The 27,231-nt window shown below is 42.1% G+C and overlaps 2 protein-coding genes across 27 annotated transcripts in view; both read right to left on the bottom strand.

The window, feature by feature from the left end:
* The window catches only part of Phka2 (phosphorylase kinase regulatory subunit alpha 2), an 82,904-nt gene extending 60,970 nt beyond the window's left edge, over positions 1-21,934 (bottom strand). For 5 of the 9 annotated variants that reach the window (XM_042269736.2, XM_015992124.3, XM_015992125.3 and 2 more), the window contains exons 1-5: positions 21,182-21,682; positions 5,511-5,669; positions 3,019-3,066; positions 1,814-1,982; positions 888-970 (exon numbers count right to left, since the gene is read on the bottom strand). In XM_042269736.2, the coding sequence (XP_042125670.1) occupies positions 888-970; positions 1,814-1,982; positions 3,019-3,066; positions 5,511-5,669; positions 21,182-21,259 (537 nt within the window). In that variant the 5' untranslated portion in view covers positions 21,260-21,682. Of the gene's footprint in view, positions 1-887; positions 971-1,813; positions 1,983-3,018; positions 3,067-5,510; positions 5,670-21,181; positions 21,690-21,814 lie in introns of those variants that run through there. The other 4 variants (XM_006973231.4, XM_076562340.1, XM_076562341.1 and 1 more) reach the window with 3 other exon arrangements.
* Positions 21,935-25,364: 3,430 nt separating this feature from the next.
* Positions 25,365-27,231, bottom strand: part of Adgrg2 (adhesion G protein-coupled receptor G2) — a 119,581-nt gene continuing 117,714 nt past the window's right edge. For all 18 annotated transcript variants that reach the window (XM_076562752.1, XM_076562764.1, XM_076562757.1 and 15 more), the window contains one exon: positions 25,365-27,081. In XM_076562752.1, coding sequence (XP_076418867.1) covers positions 26,900-27,081 — 182 coding nt within the window. In that variant the 3' untranslated portion in view covers positions 25,365-26,899. The remainder of the gene's footprint in view (positions 27,082-27,231) is intronic.

Raw genomic sequence — 27,231 nt, 5'->3', positions numbered from 1 at the left:
TATCAACACAAATCACTGCTTTAGAACTGGAATGAGAAAACTATGGCCCTTGCTCATCTTTCCTGAAGTCTACTTGAGACACAGCTATGTTCAGTTGGGTACACAGTATCTATGGAGATTTCCTGTTGCACAGGGTCAAGCAGCTGCATAAGCCATAGTGCCATCTGCCTTTTCCTTACGGCCTTGACAGTCAGCCTTGCAAATTATTGTCTAGAGCAGTGGTTCTCATCCTGTGGGTCGCGACCCTTGGGGGGGGGGTCAAACAGCCCTTCCAATGGGACACCTAAGACTGTCTGAAAACACAGATATTTACATTACGATTCATAGCAGTAGCAAAATTATAGTTATGAAGTAGCAACGAAAATAATGTTATGGATGGGGGTCGCCCCAACATAATTTAACGGTATTAAAGGGTCACAGTGTCAGGAAGGTTGAGAACCACCGCTCTAGAAGCACATCAAGGCTTATCTTCCAACACAGACAGAAGCCTTGAGGAAGTGAACTCGGTTTATGTTTACACTCACAGTGTAGCCTCCTCTGCCTGTGCCCTGATGGGGTAGTCCCCATGGTGCCCCAGTTCCCATCAAGGCACTGACATACCCCCTTTTCAGCCCAACTCATACACATCCTATGGACCATTTGAAGGTGTTATTTGTAATATAGTAATGTATTCAGACAGAGTGTGTGGTACATTCCAAAAATGAAATCCCCAACTATGTCCCAGGATGAAAACATGCATATACTTTGCCTACAGAGACGACACATTTCACACAGCTCTAGTTTTGCTGACATTCTAGTGAGCCCCCAACAGCTGGCTTTCACAGAACTGGATGATTTTAGTTTAGTTTTCCACAACTGGAAAAAAGACGGCCAGCGCGGGTACTTACGGCAACTTTATACGCAGCTTCTATGTAGAAGACAAGATTCTGTATGAAGGCCACTTCATCAAGGGTGAAAATAATACGCAAGCCTAATAAAGAAAAGCAATACTGTGAAGAGGGCTGCCGGTTACACACAACAAATATCTTGCTAGCACATAAGTCTTTTTACCTTCCTTACTGGGCATCAACAGTTAACTCGGAAGGAAGTCCTAAGGTTAATGTATACCCTCAGAAAGCAGAGGGGACGTTAAAGGAAAGACAGGAAGTGGGGGTAGCTCCACACTGAGGGTGCGCTATGGGAAGAAAGTCCAGACATAAGGCATGGGCTCTCTGAACCATGGTATGTTTGTGCAGAGAAGGTTCCGATAAAGCAAAGATCTGAGCCTGAAGTAGCAGTCTCTAGCCTTGAGCGAGCCAAAGCAAGACTTGCGCAGGCCCAGGTAGAGCTAATTTCTGTCTCCAGGTGCCAGACGGCATTCCCTGCCCTGCCGCAGACACAGATGCACATGACACACAGGGAGGCATGCTTTTCCTCTGTATGATCGACTACTGATCCCCAGTACTTGCTATGTTCTCAGTGGGGCCCTCTGAATTCAGCGTTGCTAATGTGACAGTCCTAAGATGTGGGGCCTATATGAGTTTAGGTCATGGGTGGATTAGGGGCCTCGTCACAGAGGCTTCATACAGCATTTAGTTCTCAATCCATCTGCCCTGTAAAAACAAAGCTTTCTACTTCTTCAGAGGAGGCAGCTCTCACCAGACAGCTGAACCTGTTGGTACCTTAATCTTGGACTTTGCAGCCTCTAGAATTGTGAGAAAAGAAACTTCTATACTGTTTGAATGTCCCAGTCCTGGGTATTTTGTTACCTCAATACAAATGGACACTGGCCCCCTTCACTTTCGGATTTGTCTCTCAAATGGCCATGGCTCACCTGAGGCAGTCATCTGAGCCAGGAACAGGAGGAAGAGGGAGGTGGCATCCACCTGTAGGTGGCCCCACTGGTCATCACCCACCACGGTGCTACAAGTGGCCGTGTTGTACTTGGCATGCAGACTGTCCTTGGTACTCTGCGTGTGCTTGAACTTCTCCACTTTGTCCACCTGAGGAAGAAGAAAGCCGGCTTCAGCTAGCTATCGAGGTTCAGAGCTGGCAGCTGTCCCATCTAGGGGTGGTCACCGGATCTCCTAGACCTCTCATCTGCTATCCCTGGGAGCCAGGAGGATGGCAAGTAGCTGCTAATGAGCAGCAATACACACAGCGGCCATGACGGAGATTCTTCCCACTCATTCAATGGAAATACCTCAGCCCAGGGTTCATAGGTGAAGTTCAGGTCAAAAGGCGTCCTTGTCCACAGACTCCCCAGCAGGGGCACATGGTGCGTTCTCAAGGACACAGGGAAGGAAGGAAAAGGACCCATTTAAATGCCAACTTCTCTTTTCTGAACATGGCAAAGAAAAGAGCGCACTGTCTTTGGGTATTCTGACTAAGGGTGGGGTTACGGGGATCTGAACCAGTGCAGATCCTACTAGAAGGTTCTGTGTATAATATTGCAACAAATTGTTTCATTTACCCTACACTGAAGACATCAGTAAGTGACGACGCCCATTTTAAAACACAAACTACATTTATTTATCTTTTTGTGTGCATGTGTATGCACGTTGCGGGCAGAGGACAACTTGTGGAAATTGTTTCTCTCCATCTAGCATGTGGGTGCTAGCACTGAACTCAGGTCTTCAGGCTTAGTGATGACTGAATCACCTAGCTGACTCCAATAATGACAGATTTTAAAAACTCAACCACTTGATCTGAAGTGAACACCCAGAATAAATCATAAGCAGTATGTGGGTTTGTCTGAGTGGTTTTAATATTCTTCTTTCTTTATTAAAAAAAAAAAAGACATGTTCTCCTTTCATACACATAAACCTTTGAAAGAGGGCCTTCAAAACTGTCCTTTGAAACTATGGTTCTATAGCATAATAAAATGATTGAGGATCATTTGAAAAGGAGGAAGTAGGCAAAATATTTCTGGTTTTTCTTCTTGAGAAAGTCCCAAATGTAACAAGATGTCACCCCAATTAAATGATACAACGCACACTCCAATGCGGTGTGGGTACCGGTCTGTCACATGCCACCTACCTGTCGCATCATGCATTGGAGAAGACCTCGCATCAGCTTCACCACATTCTGTGGAAAAAAGGCAGCATCAGCAACAAGGCCTCAAGACCGATTCCTCGTACATGGCCAATAAGCCAGTGTTGTCTGGCAATGTTTCAGAAGAGACAGATCCCAACTATACATAAGTATTCTGATTGTTCACATTATTGAGACTTTTCTACTCCATCACAAAATAAATATTTTGACAAAGTGATTTATCTCAAATAAAAGGGTTGGAGCAGATGCATCTTTGGGCTCTTGAATTTAATGACTACCAACTGACATTTTAATAAGCTTTGTATTCTGGAACTCTATGTTACATTTCTTAGTAATTTATTTTTGTTATACTAAGAACGATTAAGCCTGTCCAAAAGTAATGATATTTTGCCAAAAGAGCCATTTGTGACACCATTATTGGGCCACTGAGCAAAGTTCTTACAAAATACAAGTGGTATCCAAGATTTTTTAATAATGTGATTATTAATAATATTGCAACTGATTACTATCACTATCATCATTCTAAATCATAATAATGCTACATTAATTAATTAGACACTGCATCCAGACACTGGGAAAAACACTTTACTTGTATTATTTTGAATTCCAGCACCAGCTTTTTAAGGTGGGTAGCATTTTTAACCCAGTCTCTACATGAGGAACCTGAGCCTGAAGGAGATGAAGTAACCTTTCTCAACTCTCTGATGCCAAGGGGTGAAGAAACACAGAACCTAGATAATCAGACATCATGGACTGAAAGAAGTTTCTACCTATAGGCATGGGTGTCTCACAGCACATACCATGCCTTATAGGTGACAGCAGAGAAAAGGACCTGGAAGTTCATGACCAGGGAAAAGTCTAAATCAGGCCCTTCCTCCTCTGAAATCCTAGGATCCTAGAATATAATTCCAATTTTTTGTTATAAAATCTGTTGGGGAAGCTAGCTGTGTGGTGGTGGTGCATACCTTTAATGCTAGAACTCGGGAGACAGAGCCAGGAGGATCTCTGTGAGTTCGAGGCCAGCCTGCTCTACAAAGCGAGTTCCAGGAAAGGTGCAAAACTACACATAGAAACCCTGTCTTGGAAAAAAATCACCAAAAAAAAATCTGTTGGGGAGCCAGGCATGGTGGCGCACAACTTTAATCCCAGCACTTGGGAGGCAGAAGCAGGCAGATCTCTGTGAGTTTGAGGCCAGCCTGGTTTACAGAGTGAGTTCCAGGACAGCCAGGGCTACATAGAGAAATCCTGTCTCAAAAAAAAAATCTGTTGGGGAAGAAAATGTTACCTCAAAAACAAGGTAACGTTAGCACTGTTATAATGCTTCCACTGTAGACAACACACACATTCGTCAACTGACTTCCCATCAAACTACGAAAAGCTATTTCCCATGAGAAGAAGTAAGTGCTTTCCAACTTGGATTGATACTGCCAATCCCCAGTAGTGGGGAAGCATCTAGAAATGTGGGGGTAGGGGCACTCTAATCATAACAATGTCAGAAGTAAAGATTATTGGAACTTAATGATCAGGATCAGAGTCCCTAAATATCCCCAAATGCATGAGACAATCTCACACAATGAAAGATTGTGTTAATCAAGCCCCAAGTATCTCTAACTGAATATTACTCAAAGATGCTCAGTGATAATTATTTTCCATAATCAAGGGTGATGTTTCCATTAGTATTTATTTATGGAGACAGAGAATCACTATTCAGCCCTGGATGGTCTGGAACTCACTATGTAGACCAGGCTGGTCTACATAGATATATCTGCCCCTATCTTCTGAACAGTGGGATTAAAGGCATATACCACTATGCCTAGTCCCATCCTTTAGTTTATTAACAACACATCAACAGTAAAAGACAGTAAACATGAAACATTGTGGTCTGCTTGGGGTTCAGTAAAGGAATAGAAAATTTAATCAACCTTAGTGGCATGTGCGTGTGCGTGCTTGCATATGATGGGAGAGTTGCAAGAAACTTGACATCGAATTATTATACCAGCAAATAACTGATTCGCTCATCCATCCATCTTTCTGGAGGAGCACTCAGTAATTGCTATTTGTAATTTTAAAAAATTTATATACCTCAAAAACTGAGTGATTTCATCACCTCACACTGAGAAAGTCCTGGTCAAATCCAAACTTTGTTCCCACAGGTAAGCTTCCTTTCTTAGCTTTACCAGAGTTATCAAATTTTCTTCATGCTGCTTATCACTCACTGAGGTTACTATAAACAAGCAACAACTGAGTCCAATCATCCACTAACTATGAAAGTTGTCCAGGAATGTATGAACTAAAGATAAATCCCAAGACCAGGTGCTCATTTGGTAGTGTGTGTGCTTATCTTGTGTGAGGCCCCAAGGTCATTCCCCACCCCCTAAATTCCATCTTTGTCAAGATAAATCTCAAATGCTCTCATGGGTTTTCTAGTTCAAACAAAGGTACTCAACAGACAAGACACTGATGCAAGTTACTATTACCTGTTCCAACTCATAGGCCTTGGCTTTATCCTCATCTCGGTCGGCATTCTTTCGGTAAGCCATGCCCAGGCCCCACACAGCCAGTATGCTATAGATGTTGTCCCGTACCCAGGCATCCTTCTGGTCATGGCTGGCTGATAACAGCCCAGTGACTGGGTTCTATTGAGAAGAGACACAAAAATGCTTGGCATCACCTTCATAAATCCACACAATTCATGTTTAGCTGTGGAGGTGGATGAGGACTCCAAAACAAAGAGCACAGAGACCTGTGCATCTCTGCATCTCAGATGCCACACTCGTATAATTAGGAGATGAGACTAGACAATCTCTAGAACTTTTTAATTCTTCTGTCCTTTTTTAAAACCTTCAGACTAGACCAAACTGTTGTAATGTCTACAAGAGAAGAAACACCAAACAGAAAAAGTCTATCGGGCTTTACCAATCTGTGTATTGCCGGCTTCGGGTCTTCTTGGCCTTCAGGTTTCCAATCAGTTGGTAAAGCACTGAACCTGGGAGCAAGATACCTGTGTGCAGGCCCCTCACCCACCTCCTAGCTCTATGTGGTCAGAAAAGCTACCAGCCCTGTCTGGACCTCAGCTACCATGTCTGCAATCCAGACACTTCATTCACCTAACCAGAAGATGCTATGTGGGAGAGCACACGGGAGCCCTCATTAGCTGTGATATCACCGGTGTGCTCCAGAAAAGCAGCACAGTCAACAAAAAGGTTTGGACCTTCTCAGGAAAAGTTGTGCATAAATGTTCACAACAGCATTACTCATAAAAGCTGAAAAGTAGAAATGGCAAGTATCTATCGACTGATGAAAGAGTAAAACATTTTTCCTTTTCTTTCTTAAAAATTATTTGATTATTGCTGGGCGGTGGTGGCGCACGCCTTTAATCCCAGCACTCGGGAGGCAGAGGCAGGCGGATCTTTGTGAGTTCGAGGCCAGCCTGGGCTACCAAGTGAGTTCCAGGAAAGGCGCAAAGCTACACAGAGAAACCCTGTCTCAAAAAAAAAAACAAAAAACAAAACAAAAAAAAAAAAAAAAAAATTATTTGATTATTTTATGTGTATGTGCACTTTGCCTGCATGTATGTATGTACACCATGTGCATGGCTGGTACCCACAGAGTCAAAAGAGAGTGTTAGATTCCCTAGAACTGGAGTTATAGATGGTTACAAATCATGTGGGTGCTGGGAACTGAACCTGAGTCCTCTACAAGAACAATTGTTCTTAACTACTAAGCCATCTCTCCAGGCCAGCTTTCCCTTTTCTTTATAAAGGAGATTCAAGTTAATTGGGGTGATAGATGAACCACCAAATGAATATACTTAAAAGCAGTTGCATGCTTTAAATAAACAAATTCTATAGTACCCAAATAAAATAAAATAAAGCTATTTATATATTTGGGGGTACTGGGGATTGAAACTGGAGCATCCTACATGTTAGGCAAATATTCTACTACTGAACTATATCCTCAGTCCAATATTTCTAAAGCCAACCCTAATAAAAACTAAGCCCACAAATAAAATGATTAAGAAATGAGTCACATGAAGTTGGCTGACTTCTGAAAATATACAAAGAAATATGTACGTAATAAAATATACTTTCACAATTAGAGCCTTGCCAAATTAAAAATTATCTTACTTGCCAGTTTAATACATTACCTATAGTCCTACCCACCCACTGGTTTTTGTGAGCCACTTAAATGGGTCTATGTGTTTAGAGGTCTGGGGTCTTTGCTTGACCCTGGTATGCAAATAGAGGGATAGTGGTAGCAATCTGCAAGCTAAAAAATGCACAGCTCAGAGTGCAGTGCTTGGCTGGCATGCATGAAGCCTTGGGTTCAATCTAAGCATAAAACAAAACAACAACCACTATTTAGAGGGCACTATATTATTTATAGGGAGAGTCATGAAAAACTCCACTGGGTAATTTTGAAAGGACACTGCTACTAAATTAAAAATAATAATAAAAAAAAAACTATTGGCAGTGGTCTCACAAAAGAAACTAAATATCTGACTTTCTCTTTTAACTAATCTATATTCTCTAGAAAAATACCTAAAACTCAACAGATACTACCTACAGGAGCAACAACATTCGATGCACTAAAATAGTTCTCCAGCCAACAATTACAAATCAATGGCTTTACCGTCAATGAAAGACTGGGGTGTTTGTGCATTCAACAAAAAGAATACTTTCTGATTTGCTTACTGCTTTAAAAGCTATCAAACAGGATGTGTTATGCAACAAGAAGGTATAGGAATATCCACCCAGTCTTGAAGGCCTGAAAGTGTAAGTGTCATTCCTCTAGTGGATTGCTGAGTCTAAAAGAATCACTATTCCGGAACATTCTATGCACAGCATGTGCGGTTATATCTGTTCTGAGGCGTGCTGGGTAAGCTTGTGACAGGAAACCATCAGGAGATCCTAAGTAAGAAACCAACCTCTTCCTGGCATGCCCCACTAACCTTGAGCCTAAAACGACACAGGAGTGGCAGCTTACACAGGGTCAAGCGTGGTTTAGATTATGAAATGTCACTGTCCCGTTAACTGAAAGTTCTCTCTTTTATTCCGCTTAGTTAATCCCCACCTTAGTTCATCTTCACCTAAGACTAGATTCATTCAACTACAGAGAAGCAGGCGGGGGTTTCAGGGGATCCTTACACTCAAAATTACAGACACTGAATCCATGGAACACTGGGGTGTTCCCTGAACACAACAAAAAGCAGACTTTCTGATTTGCTTACTGTTTTAAATCTATAAAACAGGATGCGTTATGTAACAAGATGATGTAGGACTTTCCATTCAGTGTGACTCATAAAAATTGAGATGGCCACAGACTTGCAGATACTCTGGCGCACCAGGTTCTGCTGTCCTTTTTAATAAAGATGCTCCAGGAGTTTGTCTTTGTGTTCTTCTTCTACTTGGGGATGTTCTATCCCATATCCCCTGCATTTCCACCCACTGAGTCTTATGAGCAACCCAAACAGGTCCATTTCTTCAGAGGTCTGGGGCTTTTGGTTGACAATGGTATGCAAACAGAGGAGTATCTGATGCCAATCTGCCAGCTAACCAAGACAAAGGCAAATGCATATCACAAAGAGGAGGGGGGTAGATGTGTCTAGGCCAAGTCTACATTTCTGATTCGATTACTTTAACTATATGCTGCTTTCCAGTTAAATTTGGGTGGATGGGCTGGGCGGTGGTGGCGCACGCCTTTAATCCCAGCACTCGGGAGGCAGAGCCAGGCGGATCTCTGTGAGTTCGAGGCCAGCCTGGGCTACCAAGTGAGTTCCAGGAAAGGCACAAAGTTACACAGAGAAACCCTGTCTCGAAAAACCAAAAAAAAAAAAAAAAAAAAAAAATTGGGTGGATGGTGGAGAGGCTCTGGCAGGAGTTGGGGGAGGGGTAACCATAATCAGACCATATTGTATGAAAAAAATCTATTTTCAATAAAAAACGACTTCATTAGAACTAAACCCTCATATAACAATGTAGAAATATATAGCTATAACCAGACAGTTATTTCTTTCAGCTTTTCCTCTTCTCTTTTTGATGTGCTGCTTCCTGCTCATATTAGCAATCCCCCCCCCCAAAAAAAACCCAGTCTATGTAACAACCTGTATGTATGCATGTATGCATGTATGTATGTATGTATTTCTTTTAATTTGTGCTGCCAAAACTGGATATCATACATTAAATATTACAATAAAGTGATACATATACATATGCTTTGGTATAAATTCTTGCTCACACAGAAACTTTTTTAAAGGGTATCAGTTTTTAATGAAATATAGAAAGGGGGCTGCTTCAAATGTAAAATACAGCTTATTGCTCAACTCAGAGTTGAGATAGGTAAACTAGTACCTTTGTGGGTCAGAAGCTGAGGTTAAGGGGCCAGGAGAGTTCACTGGGGGCGGAGCTACAATGGCAGAGGGTAATCAGAGAAGCCAGGGTACATGACTACCTAGATTGGTATATATACTCTTAAAACACATATTCAAGACCATGACTTTGTTCTGGTAAAATGAAACCAAAGGGCTAATGTCTTCATACAAGCTAAGAAACCATGTTACACCATCTTCTTGGCTGATGGCAATATCCCAGTAATTCTTAAGAGCCGAGGACGGGACAGAGTTGAACAACTTAAGAGACCAGAGAAGCTGAAACAGTAACATACTCTGCTCTTCCTAGGGTGTGGGAAAGCAAGGGGAGGGCAGGCAAGGTCTGTAATGTGGATGCTGAGCTAACACTAGAACTGCAGGACACTTACGGACTTGGACAACAGACCAAAGCCAACTAGATGGAATTCCACAAGGATTTATTTATTGGGCTCCTGTGTTTAATAAAGCTTGCTGGACTAATTTTATTAGCCATCACTCCCACATTTTAATGACTCAACTCCCTTTACACATATATTCCCACCTCCATGATCCCAACAAATCTTTACACAGAGCCTCTTCTCTCTTCTGAATTGCTCCCTACCCCAACAGCTACCCTGTGACCCAGAGATGTAGCCTGCTCTCATACTTACATATAAGAAAACCAACTGTAAAACACCGTTAGCTTTTAACAGCAACCAACTAGTTGTGTGAGTAACCAATACCATAAAGCTAACGTATTAACAGAAGTAGAAGGGCAGGGTGTGTGGCCCAGTGGTACAATACGTCTTTAGCATACAGAAGGCCCTGGGTTAGATTTCCTATAGCTCCCATTCCCCTCTCCATACAAAGTAGCTTCCAGAACTGGAAGAAATGGAGTCACACTGACAAGCTGGGTTCCCAAATGTGATGGTTAGCCTTGTCAACTTGCCACAATCTAGAGTTAACCTGGGTAGAGAGTCTCAATGAGGGATTGTTTACATTGGGTTGGCCTATAGGTACATCTTTGTGGGGACTGCCTTAACTGAGAAGATACAGCCCACTGTGGGTGGCACCATTCACCATTCCCTAGGTAGGGGATCCTGAGCTATTTAAGAGAGGAGAAACTGAGTAAGCACAAATGAGCATGTACACATCTATTTTTCTCTGCTCTTCACCATGGATGTGAAGTGTCTAGCCATTTCAAGTTCTTGCTACTTTGACTTCCTTGCTATGATGAACTGTAACCTGGATTTGTGAGCTAAAATAAAGTTTCTCCCTAAGTTGCTGCTTGTCAGAGTATTTGTATCACAGAAACAAAAATGAAATAAGAACATCAGCTATGGAATTACTGTGAGAAGGTAGAACTTTAGGAGGTGGGACTCAATGAATGGACGTTAGGTCACTGAAACATGACCTTGAAGGAGATAGTAGGAAATAGGTGCCCGTTGTGGGATATCTGTACACTGTGTGAAAATGTATTGCTGTGATTGGTGTAATAAAAAGCTGAATGGCCAATGGCTAGGCAGGAGAGGGTAGGTGAGATTTCCAGGGAGAGGAAGAGGAAGAGGAAGAATCTAGGTGCACAGATCACGCCAGCCAGACGCCAGGGAGACACTGAAGAAGTCAGATATATGGTACAGAATAGAGGTAACTGAGCCTCGTGGAAGAACATAAATTAATAAAAGCAGGTTAATTTAAGTTATAAGAGCTAGTGGGACAAACCTAAGCTAATGACCAAGCTTTCATAATTAACAGTAAGCCTCCGCATCATTATTTGTGGGCTGGTGGCCCCAACAAGAAAGTACTACTACAAACACCTCTCTCTCCCCTTTTTTCTTGACTCCTAGCTGCCATGAGGTAAATAACTCCTCGCTATTGGCTGCCACCATGATGTACTGTGCTGTCATAGACCCACAGCAATGGGGCTGTGACTATGGGTTGAAATCTCTCAAACTATGAGTCAAAACAATCTTTTTTTAAAAGTTGAATTACCTCAGACAGTTTGTCATAGTGACATATAGCTAATATAGGCCAAATAAGAGAATAAATCAATTTAAAGTAAAGCAAAGACATGCAATGAACAATTTTATTCTTTAAACGCCTGAATCCAGACATGCCTGAATCTAGAACTACTTCCTAGGGTTTTTAACTGTTGGAGCAATACATTCTCATTTGTGTTTTAAGGCTATCTGGGGTGAGTTTCTGTCATTTGCAACAAGGAATTCTGACAAGCAGAACAAAAAATGTCTACATAATGAACTAGACACTGTAAAAACATTTATGTGGTGATATATTGCGGCAAGATGAGATCAGTAAGAGGAGCTCAATACAAAGCAGGGCAATTGTCTCAATGTCAATGTAAGACCTAGCCGACAGGAAGGCAGAACACACATATACCTGATAATAACACCAACATACTAACATTTAACAGTCTGTGATCTAATTTCCAGAGTGAGGTTACACAGATGAATGTCAACACCTACACGCCTGAAATGGCACGGAAAATACACATTCTCTTTCTTCTACCTATTCTATCATAAAACTAAAAAAGCTCTTTAGTAGTTGATGTCTCTGTTTCTACTAGTAGTTCCTTCTGGTCCAGCTTCCACAAAGGGTAGTCACTGAGGGTTGGGGATTTAGCTCAGTGGTAGAGTGCTTGCCTAGCAAGCGCAAGGCCCTGGGTTTGGTCCTCAGCTCCAAATAAAAAAGAAAGAAAAAAAAAGAAAAAAGGGTAGTCACCGAAAGATGTAGAAACTTAATTTTCCTACCCTGCTCAAAATCCTCCAGTGTCTACAGAAAGAGCTGAAATCACTTATTTTGCTACCCCAAACCCATATGTTAGCTCTTTCAATCACCTGACACTCACTCTTTAGCCCCCTAAAAATCCACTGGGTATTCCTTGCATTTTTGGGCCTGGACACATGTTCATGCTCTCTTCTCTGTGAAGCCTTCCTTGACTGCAAGACTACCAATTTCCTTTTTCCCACAGAGGCTAGAGCTTTCAATACAATCTACCTGTGGTGTTTTTCCTTTTGGATTAGAAACTCTCTCTCTCTCTCTCTCTCTCTCTCTCTCTCTCTCTCTCTCTCTCTCTCTCTCTCTCTCTCTCTGTCTCTCTCTGTGTGTGTGTGTGTGTGTGTGTGTGTGTGTGTGTGTGTGTGTGTGTGTGTGTGCCTTGCTCAGTTCTAAGGGAGGCAAGCAGAGCTGAAATACTAAGAGACACTAGAACAAATGCTGAAAATACATGACTACTTATCATTATTATACATGCTGATAAAGAAAAACAAGTAAAAAAACGAAAAACCCCAACCTAGGCCCTCTGCATTTGTATGGCCATTGTGCAGCTTGGTCTGTTTGTGGGGCTCCCAGCAGTGGGATCAGGATCTGTCCCTGGCACTTGAGCTGTCTTTTAGGAACCCAATCCCTCAGCTGAGCTGCCTTGTCCAGCCTTGATGCAAGGGGAGGAACTTGGTCCTGCCTCAACTTGATGTGCCATGCTGAGTTGACTCCCATGGGAGGCCTGCCCCTTTCTGAATGGAGACAGAGGAGGAGTGGATGGGGGGGAAGAAGGGAGGTGGGGAGAGGGAACAAGAGGAGAGGAGGGAGTGGAAACCATGGTTGGTATGTAAAATAAATTAAAAATATTTAATAAAAAATCTTTTAAAAAATTCTCAAAAGTCATTAAATTCATTCATCATGCTGAAATTTTGTTCCAGTGACCAACTTTAAAAATAGTAAAAGGGAGTGGTGAAGGGCAATGTTTGGACTGCAGATGTATTTATTACGTGTATACTGCATGTACCCTAGCATGCCCATGGAGGTCAGAGGAAAGAGTATGTTCTCTACTTCCACCACGTGGGGCCTGGGGATCTAGCTCACATTGTCAGGAGTGGCGACAAGCAACCCCGATCCACTGAGCCATCTTGTCAGCCCGTAGATATATTTTAGAGTGACAATTATAACATTTACTTTAAAATGATTTTGTCTATGATTAACACTACCAGTTTGCAGCTCTCCCTCTCTCTCTCTCTCTCTCTCTCAAACACACACACACACACACACACACACACACACACACACACACACACACACACAAAACAACCAACAAAGAAACTAATTAATTAATTTTTTATGTATATGAGTGTTTTGCCTGTGTGTGTTTGTGTAGCAAATGTGTGCGCCTGGTACCTGAGGAGGCCAAAAGAGGGTGTCAGATACCCCAAAGTTACAGAGGGTACTAGGAACTGAATTCGGATCCTCCGGAAGAATGCTCTAATTGCTGAACCATCTCTCCTGCCGCAAGAGTTCACGTTTTCAATGATAGTTTCTAAACCTCTTGAAGTTTACCTATCAGATTTTACAAAAGCTATCTTTTAAACACTGATGTTCAAGGAGAGCGAGAATGTGAGCTGTTGGTGTAGCTGCCTCTTGCTTTACCTAATAGACCAGAAGTATGCAATCTTCATGTTTTTCTTTTTGTGCTTATTAGCTCTCCTCCTCCTCCTCTACTTTCACAAGCATAGGAGTCAGGAGGCACGCGCTTCAGGCAATTGCTTCATTCCAGATCACTCATCTGAGCTATTTCCAAACTTACAGGCACTGTGCCAGGTCACTTAACTTCCATCAAATGACTTTCATCACTCCCCTAGGAGGTTTGAACTTTCTGCTACTCTCTCATCAATCCTTGTAGTAAGGTGTGTGTGTGGGGGGTGTACTAAGAAGGCAATATTCAGCTTGGTTTTGTGTTAGCTTAGCTTCTGGAAGACATCCAAACTCAAGGGAGCTATCAGCTCCCCAATGGCCAATACCTGACGCCTCAGGTATCCAAAGATCACCGGATATGGGGGCCAGCAAACTTTCACCAGAACAGGAACAATATAGAAGCCATTATTTGATCTTTGCATTTGCAATACTGACTTTTATGCCTTAAGTTTCAGGTTTGACTTCAAAGGACAGAGACAATGTACACCACTCTATGTGTTTTTCTTTTTCTTCCCACACAGGGTGTTAATAAGACGCTCAGACTGGTCTAGAACTCATGATTCTCCTCCTCTGCCTCCATAGCACCTTTGGGCTCTTGATTTGAGGTCTCCAAAGGATCTTCCAGGAGTTCACAATGGACTTTGATGGGGAATATAGAGACACAGGGGATATGAGACTCCTGAAATTTTTGTGTGAGTTTTTCTCAAGGGAGGACAAGATATTTGGCCTTCATAAAATACTCAAACATCTACCTCCACTTCCTGTCTTTTATGAACATTAACTGTACTCTCTTTATCTTTTGAGAGGCAGATGTCACACTACTATTAATTAGCAGTCACATCTAAACATGAGTGACAAGTTAGGCAGAGTGCTGTGTACCTACAAAACTCCAGCTACTGGAGAGGCTGAGGCAGGAGGATCACTTGAGCCTAGGCATTTCAGAGAAGCCTAGCCAACCATAGTGACACCCAGAGTCTTAAACTGTTTAAATCATTTCAAATGTAAGCACACATGACAAGGACAACATGGCAGAAGTAAACTTGGTGAAATATTTAAAGGAACAGCCAATTCAAGTTTCCATTTTAACACACTGTCATTCCCAGCGATGTGGTAGAGCTACAGTAGCCATCTCGACACTCTAGCTCAGTCCTGGGAGAAGACCAAATACTTATGATGGCTGTCAGCCATCATAATGAAAGATGACCTCCATTATATTTGCTGTGCTTCTTTCACTGTGAGATGAGAGATCTGACTAGATGATATTTTGGATCCCTATGACGGGTCAAACAATTTTAGATCTCTTCCCTACACAAGCTACACAAGCCCTCTATTTGTGAGGTGAGGAGTCAGGGACGTTTCTGTTTTTGAATGACTTAAATGTTTTTGTTATTTTGTCTTTTCTTTCCCCCAGAGCTGAGGACTGAACCCAGGGCCTAGCAAGTGCTCTACCACTGAGCTAAATCCCCAACCCCAACTTAAATGTTTTTATCTGACATGAAATTAAGGCTGCTCTGAAAAAGGCATAGCAAAAGTCCTCCTCTTTGTTGCACCCCAAAAGCTACAGTAGTAGGTAACAGAACATAGGGCCCTAAGATTGTACCAGGAAGGAAGAAAAAAATCTGCAGAGTACCTCCTTTCAGGAAATAGTGTAACAAGACAACTGTCTCTCACAGTCCCGGCATGACCATGGACTAACATATTATTTCTACCTTCTATTGAACCTAGTGTATTTTTTGAAAACGATTTTATTGTTAATTATGTATATATGTATGTTATGTTTATGTGGGTGCAGGTGCCTATGCGGTCTTGAAGAGGGCATTGGATCCCATGGAGCTTGAGTTACAGGCGATTGTGAGTCACCTGACATGGGTGCTGGGAACCAAACTCAGGTCCTCTACAAAAGCAAGAGGTGCTCTCAAATGCTGATCCATCTCCCCAGGTCCCTCCTTGTGTGTGTGTGCCCTCCTTGTGTGTGTGCATGGGGAGACCAGAAGTCAACATCAGATGCTGTTCCTTGAGGAGTCATACACCTTATTTTTTCACCCAAGGCCTACCACTGGGAGCTAGGGCTCACTTACTAGGTTAGGGTAGCTAGTCAGCAAGCCCTAGGGACACTACTGTCTTAGCCTCCCAAGTGCTAGGACAGTGTGTGTGTGTGTGTGTGTGTGTGTGTGTGTGTGTGTGTGTGTACACACCCTGCTTTTTATGAGTGCTAAGAATCAAGAATCAAACCCAGGTCCTAATGCTTGCACAGCAATCACATTACCAAATAAACTATCTCTCTGGGCCCCTGGACCCAGCATAGCCCAGAATGAGGGGGATAGTCCTTGGAGAAGCTTGCTTTGGTCACAGTAGGGAGAAATTCTGGAAGGGGGCTGAGGATGCAGGGAGAAATGGGTGGAGAAGCTAGTATAGGAGGCCGAGAATGACAAAAGGTGGCGATAACAATAGAAAGGAGCATGAGAAGTGGGCAGATTGGAGAGATGATTAGGAGGTGAAGTTAGCGGTTTTGCAATGAAGAGAACGCAGTTGGCAAAGGAACAAGCAGAATCTCAAACAACTCTTATGTTGTCAAATTGGGTGCCCAAATGGGTGATGGTACTCCGACTTATGAGGAAAGGTCCTCCCACGGGGAATGTGACATAGCCCTACCCTGTGCCAATATTTTGTGCAAAAACCATTGGAAATAATTCATGCGAAATTTCCACAATCTATAATTTCTCATTATATGGATGATATCTTATTAGCTGATCCAAAGTTAGGTACCTTAGAAAGCACGTTTGAAGAAGTAAAGTTTTGCCTCACTGGGGACTACAGATTGCTTCTGAAAAGATACAAAGAGGAAATTCTATTAATTATTTAGGATATAAGATAGATCTTCTCCAAAAAATTAGACCCCAAAGGGTACAACTCAGGAGAGATCGACTGCGGACTCTTAATGATTTTCAAAAGTTGTTAGGAAGCATTTCCAACTTACAGGCTACCATTGTAATACCTAAAGATGGACTAGTAAATTTGGCTAATACCCTAAAAGGGGACAAGGACTTAAATAGTCCAAGAGAATTATCAGCTGAGGAGGTTTCATTCTTCTCCAGGTTATAGATAATGGCTATAGGGTTGGGGGTGGAACAATAAAAATCAGACTTGGTATTCTCCTTAAGAAAAGAAAAAGGGGAATGGATATGTATAGAATATTAGGGTAGATTACTATACATACTAGTAAACTAATTTAGTAAAATACCAGCCTTAGATAATTTGCACTGTTATGGATTCTTGTATATTGATACAAATGTAAACTTTTTTTTTTTTTTTTTGGTTTTTCGAGACAGGACTTAGAACACTTTAACACCAGTCTCTTCTCAGTCTTCCATCATACTGCTTCCTAGACTTAATTATATTATTTTTAACTCTTCTACAATTGGTATTTACTACTGCTATTCATTCCATATATCATGTTCTATTCATGCTATTCTTTTGATTTTAAGTTTCATCGTCATTAATCACAATGTTGTTCCTGCCCTAGTCTTTCTGAGTTATCATACCCAATAATTTCTAACTATAGTGAATACTGATTTGGTTATTATTTTCTGGTTCATAATCTCTTATCACTACTTCATACTTTACATATATTAATGAGCCTTCAAACACAGCCATTACTGAAGAAACATTAAAAATAAACATCTTATACGGGCTAAAATAAATCTAGAAATTTCTTTCTAAAAAGTCAAAAGATTTCTAAAGAGACTCCTCAGAATGTCCAGTCACAAAATGAAACTTGCTAAATGACCCTGTTATAGACATAGGTCTTACCTTCTTGCCTTAAAGATTCAAATAATGTCTAGTAGCCAAATAGTCTCTATCTTGCAAATGACAGACGGAAAAAGTTCTTCTCCTTTACAAACAGAGTAAAGGAATTAGTGGGTGTGCTAGACGATGTGCGTAAACTACTGATTTGAACGGAAAAATAATGATCAATTGACATACTTAGGAAATATGTCTAACCAGGAAAACCAATATTAACCAATCTCAATTTCAAAATCAAAGGAAAAGACAGAGTTCAGAGCTTATAAGAACTGACTTGACAAATGTGTCAGAAACATGCACATACCTACAGTAGATGGCACGGTATTGCAGAAACTACAGAAACCTAGCTCAGTTTTCATTATGATAAAAATTACAGGCCGGGCGGCGGCGGTGGCGCACGCCTTTAATCCCAGCACTCGGGAGGCAGAGGCAGGCGGATCTCTGTAAGTTCAAGGCCAGCCTGGGCTACAGAGCGAGATCCAGGAAAGGCTCCAAAGCTACAGAGAGAAACCCTGTCTCAAAAAAAAAAATTACAGAACACAGGAGTCCTACCTATTATATTCAGAAAAGATGCCAAGGCCCTGAACAAGTTAGACCTCTACACTGAGTAGCTGCTATGGCAGGATGGGTGCAGGGGTTGCTGGACGAGGAGGCATGCAACTGTCTACTTGCAGATTCAACTTCCCCAGCTGAACTGTCTGGAATATTCTGGTTATCCAGAGGAAAAGAGAGAAAACATGAGGGCCTTTCCCTGACTACCCCCAAAATAAATACAACTAAAAGATTAGACAACTGGTTTTTAATCATTAAAATGTTGTGGAGGAAAGTCCAACCCTGCCGCTTTAGTGAGAATACAGTTGTTTTGCTCCTGAGCAACGCAAGCCTGGACCAAGAGCTGTGCCTTTAGGGTGGCACAGAAGCCCCAGGGAATATTTTTTTAACAAGACTGAAGGATACCTTTAACGTGCCTGAGGCATTGCTTGAGGAATAGGAAGGAGACACGGAAGTCTCTGTACTTAGGAGCTGAATGTACCAACAGAACACATAATTATGACCAAAGACCAGAAAGCAATTAGTAGCAGTATCAAGCCTTGCAGGGAAGGGAGCATCCTGGGCCAGAATGGTCTCACAAGGACTGAGTAACAACATGTGGCCTATATCAAAAGCACCCACTACTTACTGATCTCACACAATGTCCCAGGAAGTACATTAGACATTCATTTTTCTTCATAATAACCCACTCCCCATTCTACAGATGAAGGTGTTAACTCAGAAAGGATAAACAAAGAGCTGGGCCAGCACTCAGGAGGCAAAGACAGGTAGATCTCTGACAATTTGAGGTAGCTTAGTCTACATGGTGAGTTCTAGGCCAGCCAGGACATAGTGAAAACCTGTCCAAAACAAAAAGGGAAAGGAAAGGATGAACAAAGGTTAAATGTGTTGCTCAAGGCAGAACCGGGTACTCACACCTTGGTCTGACACAAAAACTAAGTGTTTCTTTTGTTTTTGTTTTTGTTTAAGACAGGGTTTCTTTGTGTAGCTCTGGGTGCCCTGTAATTCCTTCTGTAGACCAGGCTGGCCTCAAACTCACAGAGATCCACCTGCCTCTGCCCTCCAAGTGCTGGGGTTAAAGGCATAGGCCACCACTACCCAGCTAAAAAAAGTTTTATCAGTTCTCCTTACAGTTCTTTCTATCATAGTAATGAAGGGAAAGGTTTTCAACTGAGATTTCAAAACATTTTATAGTTGTAATTCTAAAAATGTTAATCTGTAATTACATTCTGAGAATAAAAGCAAAAAGTAACCTACTTTTTTGTCATTGTTTTTTATGTGCATTGGTGTTTTGCCATGGGCACTGGGCCCCTGGAACTGGAATTACAGACAGTTGTGAGCTGCCATGTGGGTGCTGAGAATTGAACCTGGGTCCTCTGGAAGAGCAGCCAGTGCTCTTAACCACTAAGCCATCTCTCCAGCCCCTGTTCTGTTTTGTTTTGATGAAAAAGCAACCTCCTTCTATCTGCTTACTCCCTCTTCAACAGCCAACCAGAATGCCATTTCTTGCAGAATTCCTTCCTAGCCAACTAGGGCTTGGTTGGGAGTGGAGGTGTCTTTCTCCAAAGGTCTCCACGGAAACACTACAGTCCTTTATGAGTAATCCCCAAAGCCAATAAGCTTTGGAAACTCCAGTGTTAGAAGAAAGTTTGCAGAAAGTTCTTTTGGTGGCCAAAGATAAATTGGTCTAAAATAAAACTCTTTTGTAGTCTTTACTTATTGTACTTAGTGTGACTATTCATATTCTGATGCAGAAATAATAATGGATATAACTAAAGGATAATGGAGTATTATAGCTATTATAATGTATGTATGCATATGACTTGTTAAAATTCAGACATTTCTGGTTTGCAAGCCAAATTTGGCCCCAAAGTGTTTCAAACAAGGGACACTGAACTTATACCTTATTGATAAATTTCACTGTGCAATAAAACACTTTTTTCTTTTGTAATGTTGGCAATCCAATGTCGGGCATTGAGAATGCCAGGTAAGCTGTTATACCACTGAGTGACACCACCAGCAGCTCATTCATTCATTTTATGTAGGCACATACTTTGTACAATGTTTTGAATATAAAAGTGACACAATAAGCATTTCCTGAGTGAGGAGCCAAGGTTGAGAAATCAGCTAAGAAGAAAAAAAAAAGGTTAATGGTTTGGAAATGACCATGGGTCTCCAACTTGTAGGTCAAGCCTCAAACCACCAACTGGCACTTCCTTCTTTGACTCTGAAAGCCCTAAAAATAGCCGCTGTTGATTGAAGGCAAGCAATATAGCTGCTGTCTTCACTGGAAACAAAAATAGCTCAGTGGTCTTACACTGGGTACTCACACATAACTTTTGCCAAGTACAAAGCATTGCAAGCATATTCCTATCTGTGACCATATGCTCAGCTTTCCAACTGTACAGCCCTGATGCTGATGCTATGTGCTCAGAAGTTTTGTCAGTTGTAAAGTAGCAACCAGAGTGGGTCGTAGGGCCCTCTCAGGTAGATGTCTAGCAAGGTAACTCATGGGAGAGGCAGCAGCAGTTGCCCACACTCAGATGCAAGCCTTAGGAGTGGTTTTTTTCACTCCTGTCTACTGGACTCAGAGTAGAAGAGTTTACTGTTCTTATTCAGTGTGCTCTGTTCGATCTAACCTAACACACCTCTTTCATCCAAAAGAAGCGGTCAGGAAGGACATCGAGGGGTCCGTTCTGATTTTTTTTTTTTTAAAGGGAAAAAAGGTCCAAGAACTCTGCAAAACCGCCTCAGCAATTGTTCAAAGGCCAGAAGGCCTGGCTTGGGAGTAAAGAGAACAGGAATAGCAATGAGGAAGGGGGCTAATAACTGGCTAGCAAGGATTGGACTAAAGTAGAAAACCTCTTAACTGCAAGCTCTCAGGTCTCAAGAGTGAAGAGGCCTAGGGGAGAATGACTCATATCGGAGGGCTGATGAGGGCTTTCTCTTGACCACTCTGTTTACCTGGTAACACAGGATGGTTTGCTGCACCAGCCTCGCGTACCCGTCCAGGCGGACCCCAGAATTGCTCCTGCTCCGCATCTCGCCCACGCTCACCGGCCGCGGCGCCGAATTTGCCCGGTGGTGTCCGCCAGGATTGCAGCCTTCAAGCCGGCCTGATCCCCAAACACTCAGCTTCAGTGAGTTCTCCGACTAGGGTAGGGCGGGAGGAGGTCAGGACTTTTCAAAATGATAGACCTCAAGTACAACTTACTAGACAAGCCAACCAGAGTTTCGCACCGCTGGGCGGTGCGGGGGAGGAGACCGGGGGTGGCGCTATCGCCGCCCCGCCTCTACCAAGCTCCCAGCTGCCGGGACGGTTTCTAGTCCTGGACCGGCCACGCAGGACAAATCCGTGACTGAGACCTCGGCGACAGAAAGGCCTTTGCCATACCCCCTTTGTTTTCGGGGCTGTATGAGGTGGCTCCGGGTTGCCTGGAAGCCCACTAAGCTATACTCGGCTCCGCCCCCCGCGTGGAGCGGAACACTCCAAGTTTTCACCGAAGGGGGGGGGGATATAAAGAGGAAGACCCGTGGGAGCCGCGGAGAGTAAGGCTCTGAGCGGGAATTAAGTTTTGTCATTGAGTTTTCTCCTACCTTAACCGGCCTCCAACCCCAGCTGGGTCTAAAGGAACAGAGCCCCTCAGTCGTGGCCACCGGGGCGCCACAGCTACCCCCGAGAGCCGGTCGCGCCACGAAGTGGAACCCCTGGAGTCCCGCCCCGAAGGGCGCGTGTTAGGAGGTGGCACCTTCTGCTTGCAGCCCCGCCCACGGCCCGCCTCCGCCCGGGAGTGGAATCTGTCGTGGCCTGATAGGGGAAGGAAAATGGGGCAGCCCACGGGAGACACGGAGAACCTGGATCCAGGCAGAGAACAAGTCGGCTTTCTGGGTCGGCAGTGACAAGGTCTTCTGAGAGAGCCGCCAAACCCAGCTGAGACCTTGGCATCCTTCCAATGACCCGCCACTGTAGCCCTGCCCTGGTCCAAACCTCACCTGAGAACAGAATCTCAGAAGTGGAACCCAGCAAAGAAAGCAAAAAAAGGGAATCCCGAACATTGTCCCCCATATGGATTCCTGGCACCTGTGGCCTCTGACCTTAGCCCCTGGGAGAGTCGCTCAGCTCCTTTACAGTAGTATAATTTGAAACTTGGCATCCATTTGTTGTGGAGGTCGCTAATTAACTACCAGCTATATTCTTTGGTCTAGTCTCCATTGTCCACCAAAATCTGACCTACATTTGAATTCGACTGGGCAGCTGTTCTAATGTAATTGCTTCTACAAGCACTTTACTATTCTCCACTTACCCATTTCATTGTCTGAAACCTATCTTTGCCTTAAGGTCTATGTCAGCCCATGCTCCTATTAGCTTTCCCCATTTTCTGGATTCCTACAGCAATTTCTTTAGTAAAAATAAGACAAAAGAGTCAGTTCAAATTGCACTTTATTCCAGTTCTGGTTGTTTGAGTTTTAGTGTTTTTATCTGTTGGGATAGATTTCATACCTTGTAGAGTGATGAGGCCAAGAACATTTAGCACATTCTTGGCTCACAGAATAGCACTTCAATCAGCTATTTTCATCACCATTTGGAAATAATGCATTACCTTATATTATTTACGTTTTCAACTGAGGTATATTTTTCTAACTGGATTATGGATTGCTTATTGAAATAGCCTGGTATCTCCCACCATGCCTGGTTAGTTGAATGAACATGTGTTTAGGGCTCAATATTGATTGAATGAAAATTAGTCTTGCTTATTTGAGTCCCCTTATGATTGGTCCTTAACTAAAACACTTAACCTCTTATCAACTCATACACATTTTGTTTCTGAGATAGTCTTGTAGTGGTCTTGTCATGTAGCCTAGGCTGGACTCCACTGCAGTATATATCCAAGACTGGCCACAGACTCATAGCACTGTTCCTTTTCTCAGCACCGAAACTACTGGGATAGTAAGTATGCACCCTCCATCCAGCTCACATACTTTTAAACGTTGTTTTCAAGCTTTGGTGCAAGTATTTGTTGTGTGTTGAGAAGCTCCCCCCCCCCTTATACTTCTTATCCTCCTTTCCCTTTTCTCAACTCCTTTTTATTTGTTGTTGTACTGGATCTTGACTTATGAAGCAGTGTGTGATGTACTTCCATGCAGGATTTGCTGTGATCTAGGGAGTAAATAAAATTAAACATTAAGTTATCATAAATGAATCCTTTTGGTAATCTTTATGTGTACCTTTCCTAGAGATTTCCTATATTCTTCTGTATCTAAAAGCAGCCATCATTGCTTATTTTTATGAAGACTTGTGTTCTCATTGGAAACTGCTTAAGAACCTATTTTAGAGGTCAGCCTGCAAAGTGGAGATTTCATGTCTTTTGACTCTAAAAAGTACATCTCTGACTAGAGAGGGTGCATTCTTAATCAACTTACTGAAACTAACAACCAAATTAAGTTATTTCTATAACAACTTAGTTTCGTTGACCTGGAAGCATTTTACTTTTCCATTAGAACAGTGTGAAGACTGTTAAATTTGTGTCTGCTCCAGCTCCTTGCAGCTCTGTAAGATGGAGAGTTAGGGAGAGGACACACCAGGAACTACAGGGGTTCTTCACAGTGAAGAACATATATATCACACATTTTCCAAGCGTATATTTTAGAGCCGGGAGCAGTGATCCACACTTGTGATCCCAGCTCTCTGGATACTAAGTCACGAGGGTCCTGAATTTGAGGCTATATGGCTATATAGATGAACATGATACACAGTTAATAAAATATTATTTTTAAATGCTACTTTTTTCATAAGAATATTTTTAATTTTATCTGCTTTGATTTCTTGATGTTATATCTGGAAATTGAGGTGAAAGCAGTACATTCATTTAATATACTGCTAAGAATTCTTGACTCAATTTTGTGTTCCTTTAAAAATACTCAAAAAGAAAAACCAAACCCAGGTCCTCCACAAAAACAACAAGTGCTCTTAACCTCTGAGCCACCTTTCCAGTCCCAATATTATGTTTTTATTGTACTCACTCAGCTTTTCCTGTTTTCTGTCCCTCAAACTCCAAGGAGGAGCTCAGATAGAGACATTTCATTACTGTTCTGGAACAAAAAAAAAAATCCCACCACACAAGTCTGCTTGGTGAGTGTGTCATTCAGTAAATTAACTCTCCATTGAAATACCCTTCAAAAACCACCTGCCTCCAAGGTGACCTTGTTAGATACAACCCAAGCCACCAAGTGGAACAGTTTGTATCATTTCTGAAGAGAACAATTATGGTGCAGCTCATTAAAGTTAGCAAAGTTCCTAAGTAGAATCGATGATTGCAGTGTTTTCTAGGGGAAATTTCTTCAGTGCTCTGAGGAAACACTTCAAATGTTAGGCTCTGCTCTGGCATTCCCTGAATAATAGTAGCTCCTCTCTCTCCTTACAACAGAGTCTCAGTTTTCAGGATCAATTTTAAAACCTGAGGAGGTTGCTTCACAGAATCATTTGTCTCTGTCTCGTCATGTTATTTTTCTGAATTTACAAACAAATAAAAAAAACAAGAGAATTTAGCTTAAAGACTAGATATAAAGCATAATACAAAAAATAGGATGGTCGGAACTGAAGCATATGTGACATTGTGCCTTTTAGGTGCACTCTGGTATGTACACTGCTTTGGGAGATTGATTTCTGAAGTCTCATCCACCCTCACCCACACCCTCAAATCTAGAGTGTCTCACCACCTTCCCAATCAATTTGGAACTTGGCTTCTTAATAGTGGCTGAGGAGCCTGAAAGGAGAGCTTGCTCAGACAGTTCGTATCTACATGCAGCCAGTCCTCCCCGTTTGTGGCTTCCACACACTAACTAGAGACTCAAAGCCTCTTGAATCTTGTTTCCATTTTCCTGAAATGCCGCTGAGGCTGAGGAAGAAGACATCTGGATGGGATCTGAACTGAGTTTCAGATATTTTCTATAGCGCAGTGGTAACACATGTTAAAGGGAAGCTTTTGAAAGAAGAAGATAAAATAGAAAATAGCCCTTGGAAACTGCCCTCACGAAGCAGGACAAGTCCCTTTCTAATTTCACAATCCAAATCTTCAGAAGGTGTTTCCTACCACTCCTGTGCCGTGCTGCTAGGGGGTGGGGTGGGGAAAGAGAATGCAAACCAAACTTAAAGGTCTTAACTGCAAATTTATTTTTTGTCGATTGTAACATATAAATACAAAATAATTAAATAATTTGGAGAAGCAATTTTGCAAAGACAAATGAGCACACACAGAAACATACATTCCTACTATGATTAGTCTGGGATACAACATTTACTTGAAATATATGCAAGGGAGCCTTAGTGGAAGATCTGACTAGAGGAATTGGAAATGTTCCTATTAAGAATATACTGTACTAGAGGCATCACTCAAGCAGGTATAGATGAGAAGCAGGATAGACCTTCTATAACTAGGAACAATCAGAGTTGGATATATAGATCCAACCGTGATATACAATATCACAGGATAGTTCATTATTCCCAGTAGCTGCCCACCCCTCCCCCTTGTCACTGTACATTCTTCAAGATTTGACATGTTTTTAAAAATACATACAAATGGGACAGGATCGGAATGCAGCGGGTGTAACAATAATGTACCATGCAGCTGTCTTTTAAAGAACTGATTTGTTTGCCATATATACACTCTTGAAAAGTAATCCTACTCTGATTCCCCCCTTTGGAAAGGCTCTAAGTATTTGAGAAGTGGCAGTGTATATATTTTCCACCTTCACAATCTTCCTGACATGGTTTAGATTACAGTTTTATCCTCAATGACCATGGTATTAAACTAAACATCTTAATGCAGATTCTGTAATCTGATCATTAAGGATGAAGTCCGGGCATGGGCATTGTCATTAAGTGTCAAAATGGTCACACAAGTCATCCTCTGCATAAGTGTGTATGCAAGATGATGATTTAGGGCTACAATGTGGCCCCACTGTTTCCCAAACCATAAGCTCATAATGCTGTGTTTGCCCAGTGTGAACACCTTTTCTTGACCACTCAAAGGCACTTTCTGAGCTAACTGTGGCACCGTCTGTTTATAATTGTTCAGTCTGCCTTTATCATTATTTCTTGATTTCAGCAACATTTCTGAATTTCACATCCTATATGATCTCCCAAAGGAGGGTTAGAATTCACTGAATCAGTAAGTTATCACATTAGATAAAATGATGCAATCATGATTCTACAAAAGAATAAATTTACACAGTAGAAAATAAATATAAAAAAGTTAGAGATAAGATTTTTGACATGTAAGTCACTAGAATTTAGCTTATGTACAACAAAGGCATGCACAATTAAACTCACTGACAGACTGAAGTAAACATTTTTTTTTTCTAGGATGTTATCAGGGAAAACACCCTCTTTAAAATGTGACTAGAAATGAACATTCATTTTTCTTTTCCTAGATCTTATTCGGTGGTTTTAACATCAATCTTCTTTCAAATGAAAGATAAGAAACCAAATTTCAAATGTCTAAAGACCGTAATTATGCCATGGTTTCTTCTTCCGATAGTCAACCATTGCCCTCAATTAGCTTATGTTCCTTTAGAGGTTGCTGAGGAGAAAACAAGCTGATTTTCATACATCTCACATTGTGTAAAAGGAAAACTGGACACTTCACACCATCGACACCGTGCTTTGATTTGAGAAGAGGAGGATCACATTTGCTCAATGAAGTGCAAGCTTCCCCGCTTTGAAGTCCTTCTGAGCGCCACCCGGCCTTTACCGTTGCAGGAATCTTTGTCACCGAACACGTGCTGTTTCCCTGTGAGGTCGTGAAGGCACACGTCTCCATTCTGCACGCTGAAAGAAACCCCATTCCTCTCTGTAGATGCATTGCCTGGATGAGGAATATCCAAGTCAGGATTGTGAACTTGCCAGAGAAAGCACCCAAGAACAAGCAAGCCTCGCCTCCACTTTAATGTTAAATAGGTACACCGCAAATGAAGCTTTAAAACATCCATCCTATGTTTTCATATTTCATTGTTAT

The sequence above is a fragment of the Peromyscus maniculatus genome, chromosome X (assembly GCF_049852395.1).
Source record: "Peromyscus maniculatus bairdii isolate BWxNUB_F1_BW_parent chromosome X, HU_Pman_BW_mat_3.1, whole genome shotgun sequence".
Lineage (NCBI taxonomy): Eukaryota > Metazoa > Chordata > Mammalia > Rodentia > Cricetidae > Peromyscus > Peromyscus maniculatus.
This window is presented reverse-complemented; position numbering and strand designations above follow the sequence as displayed.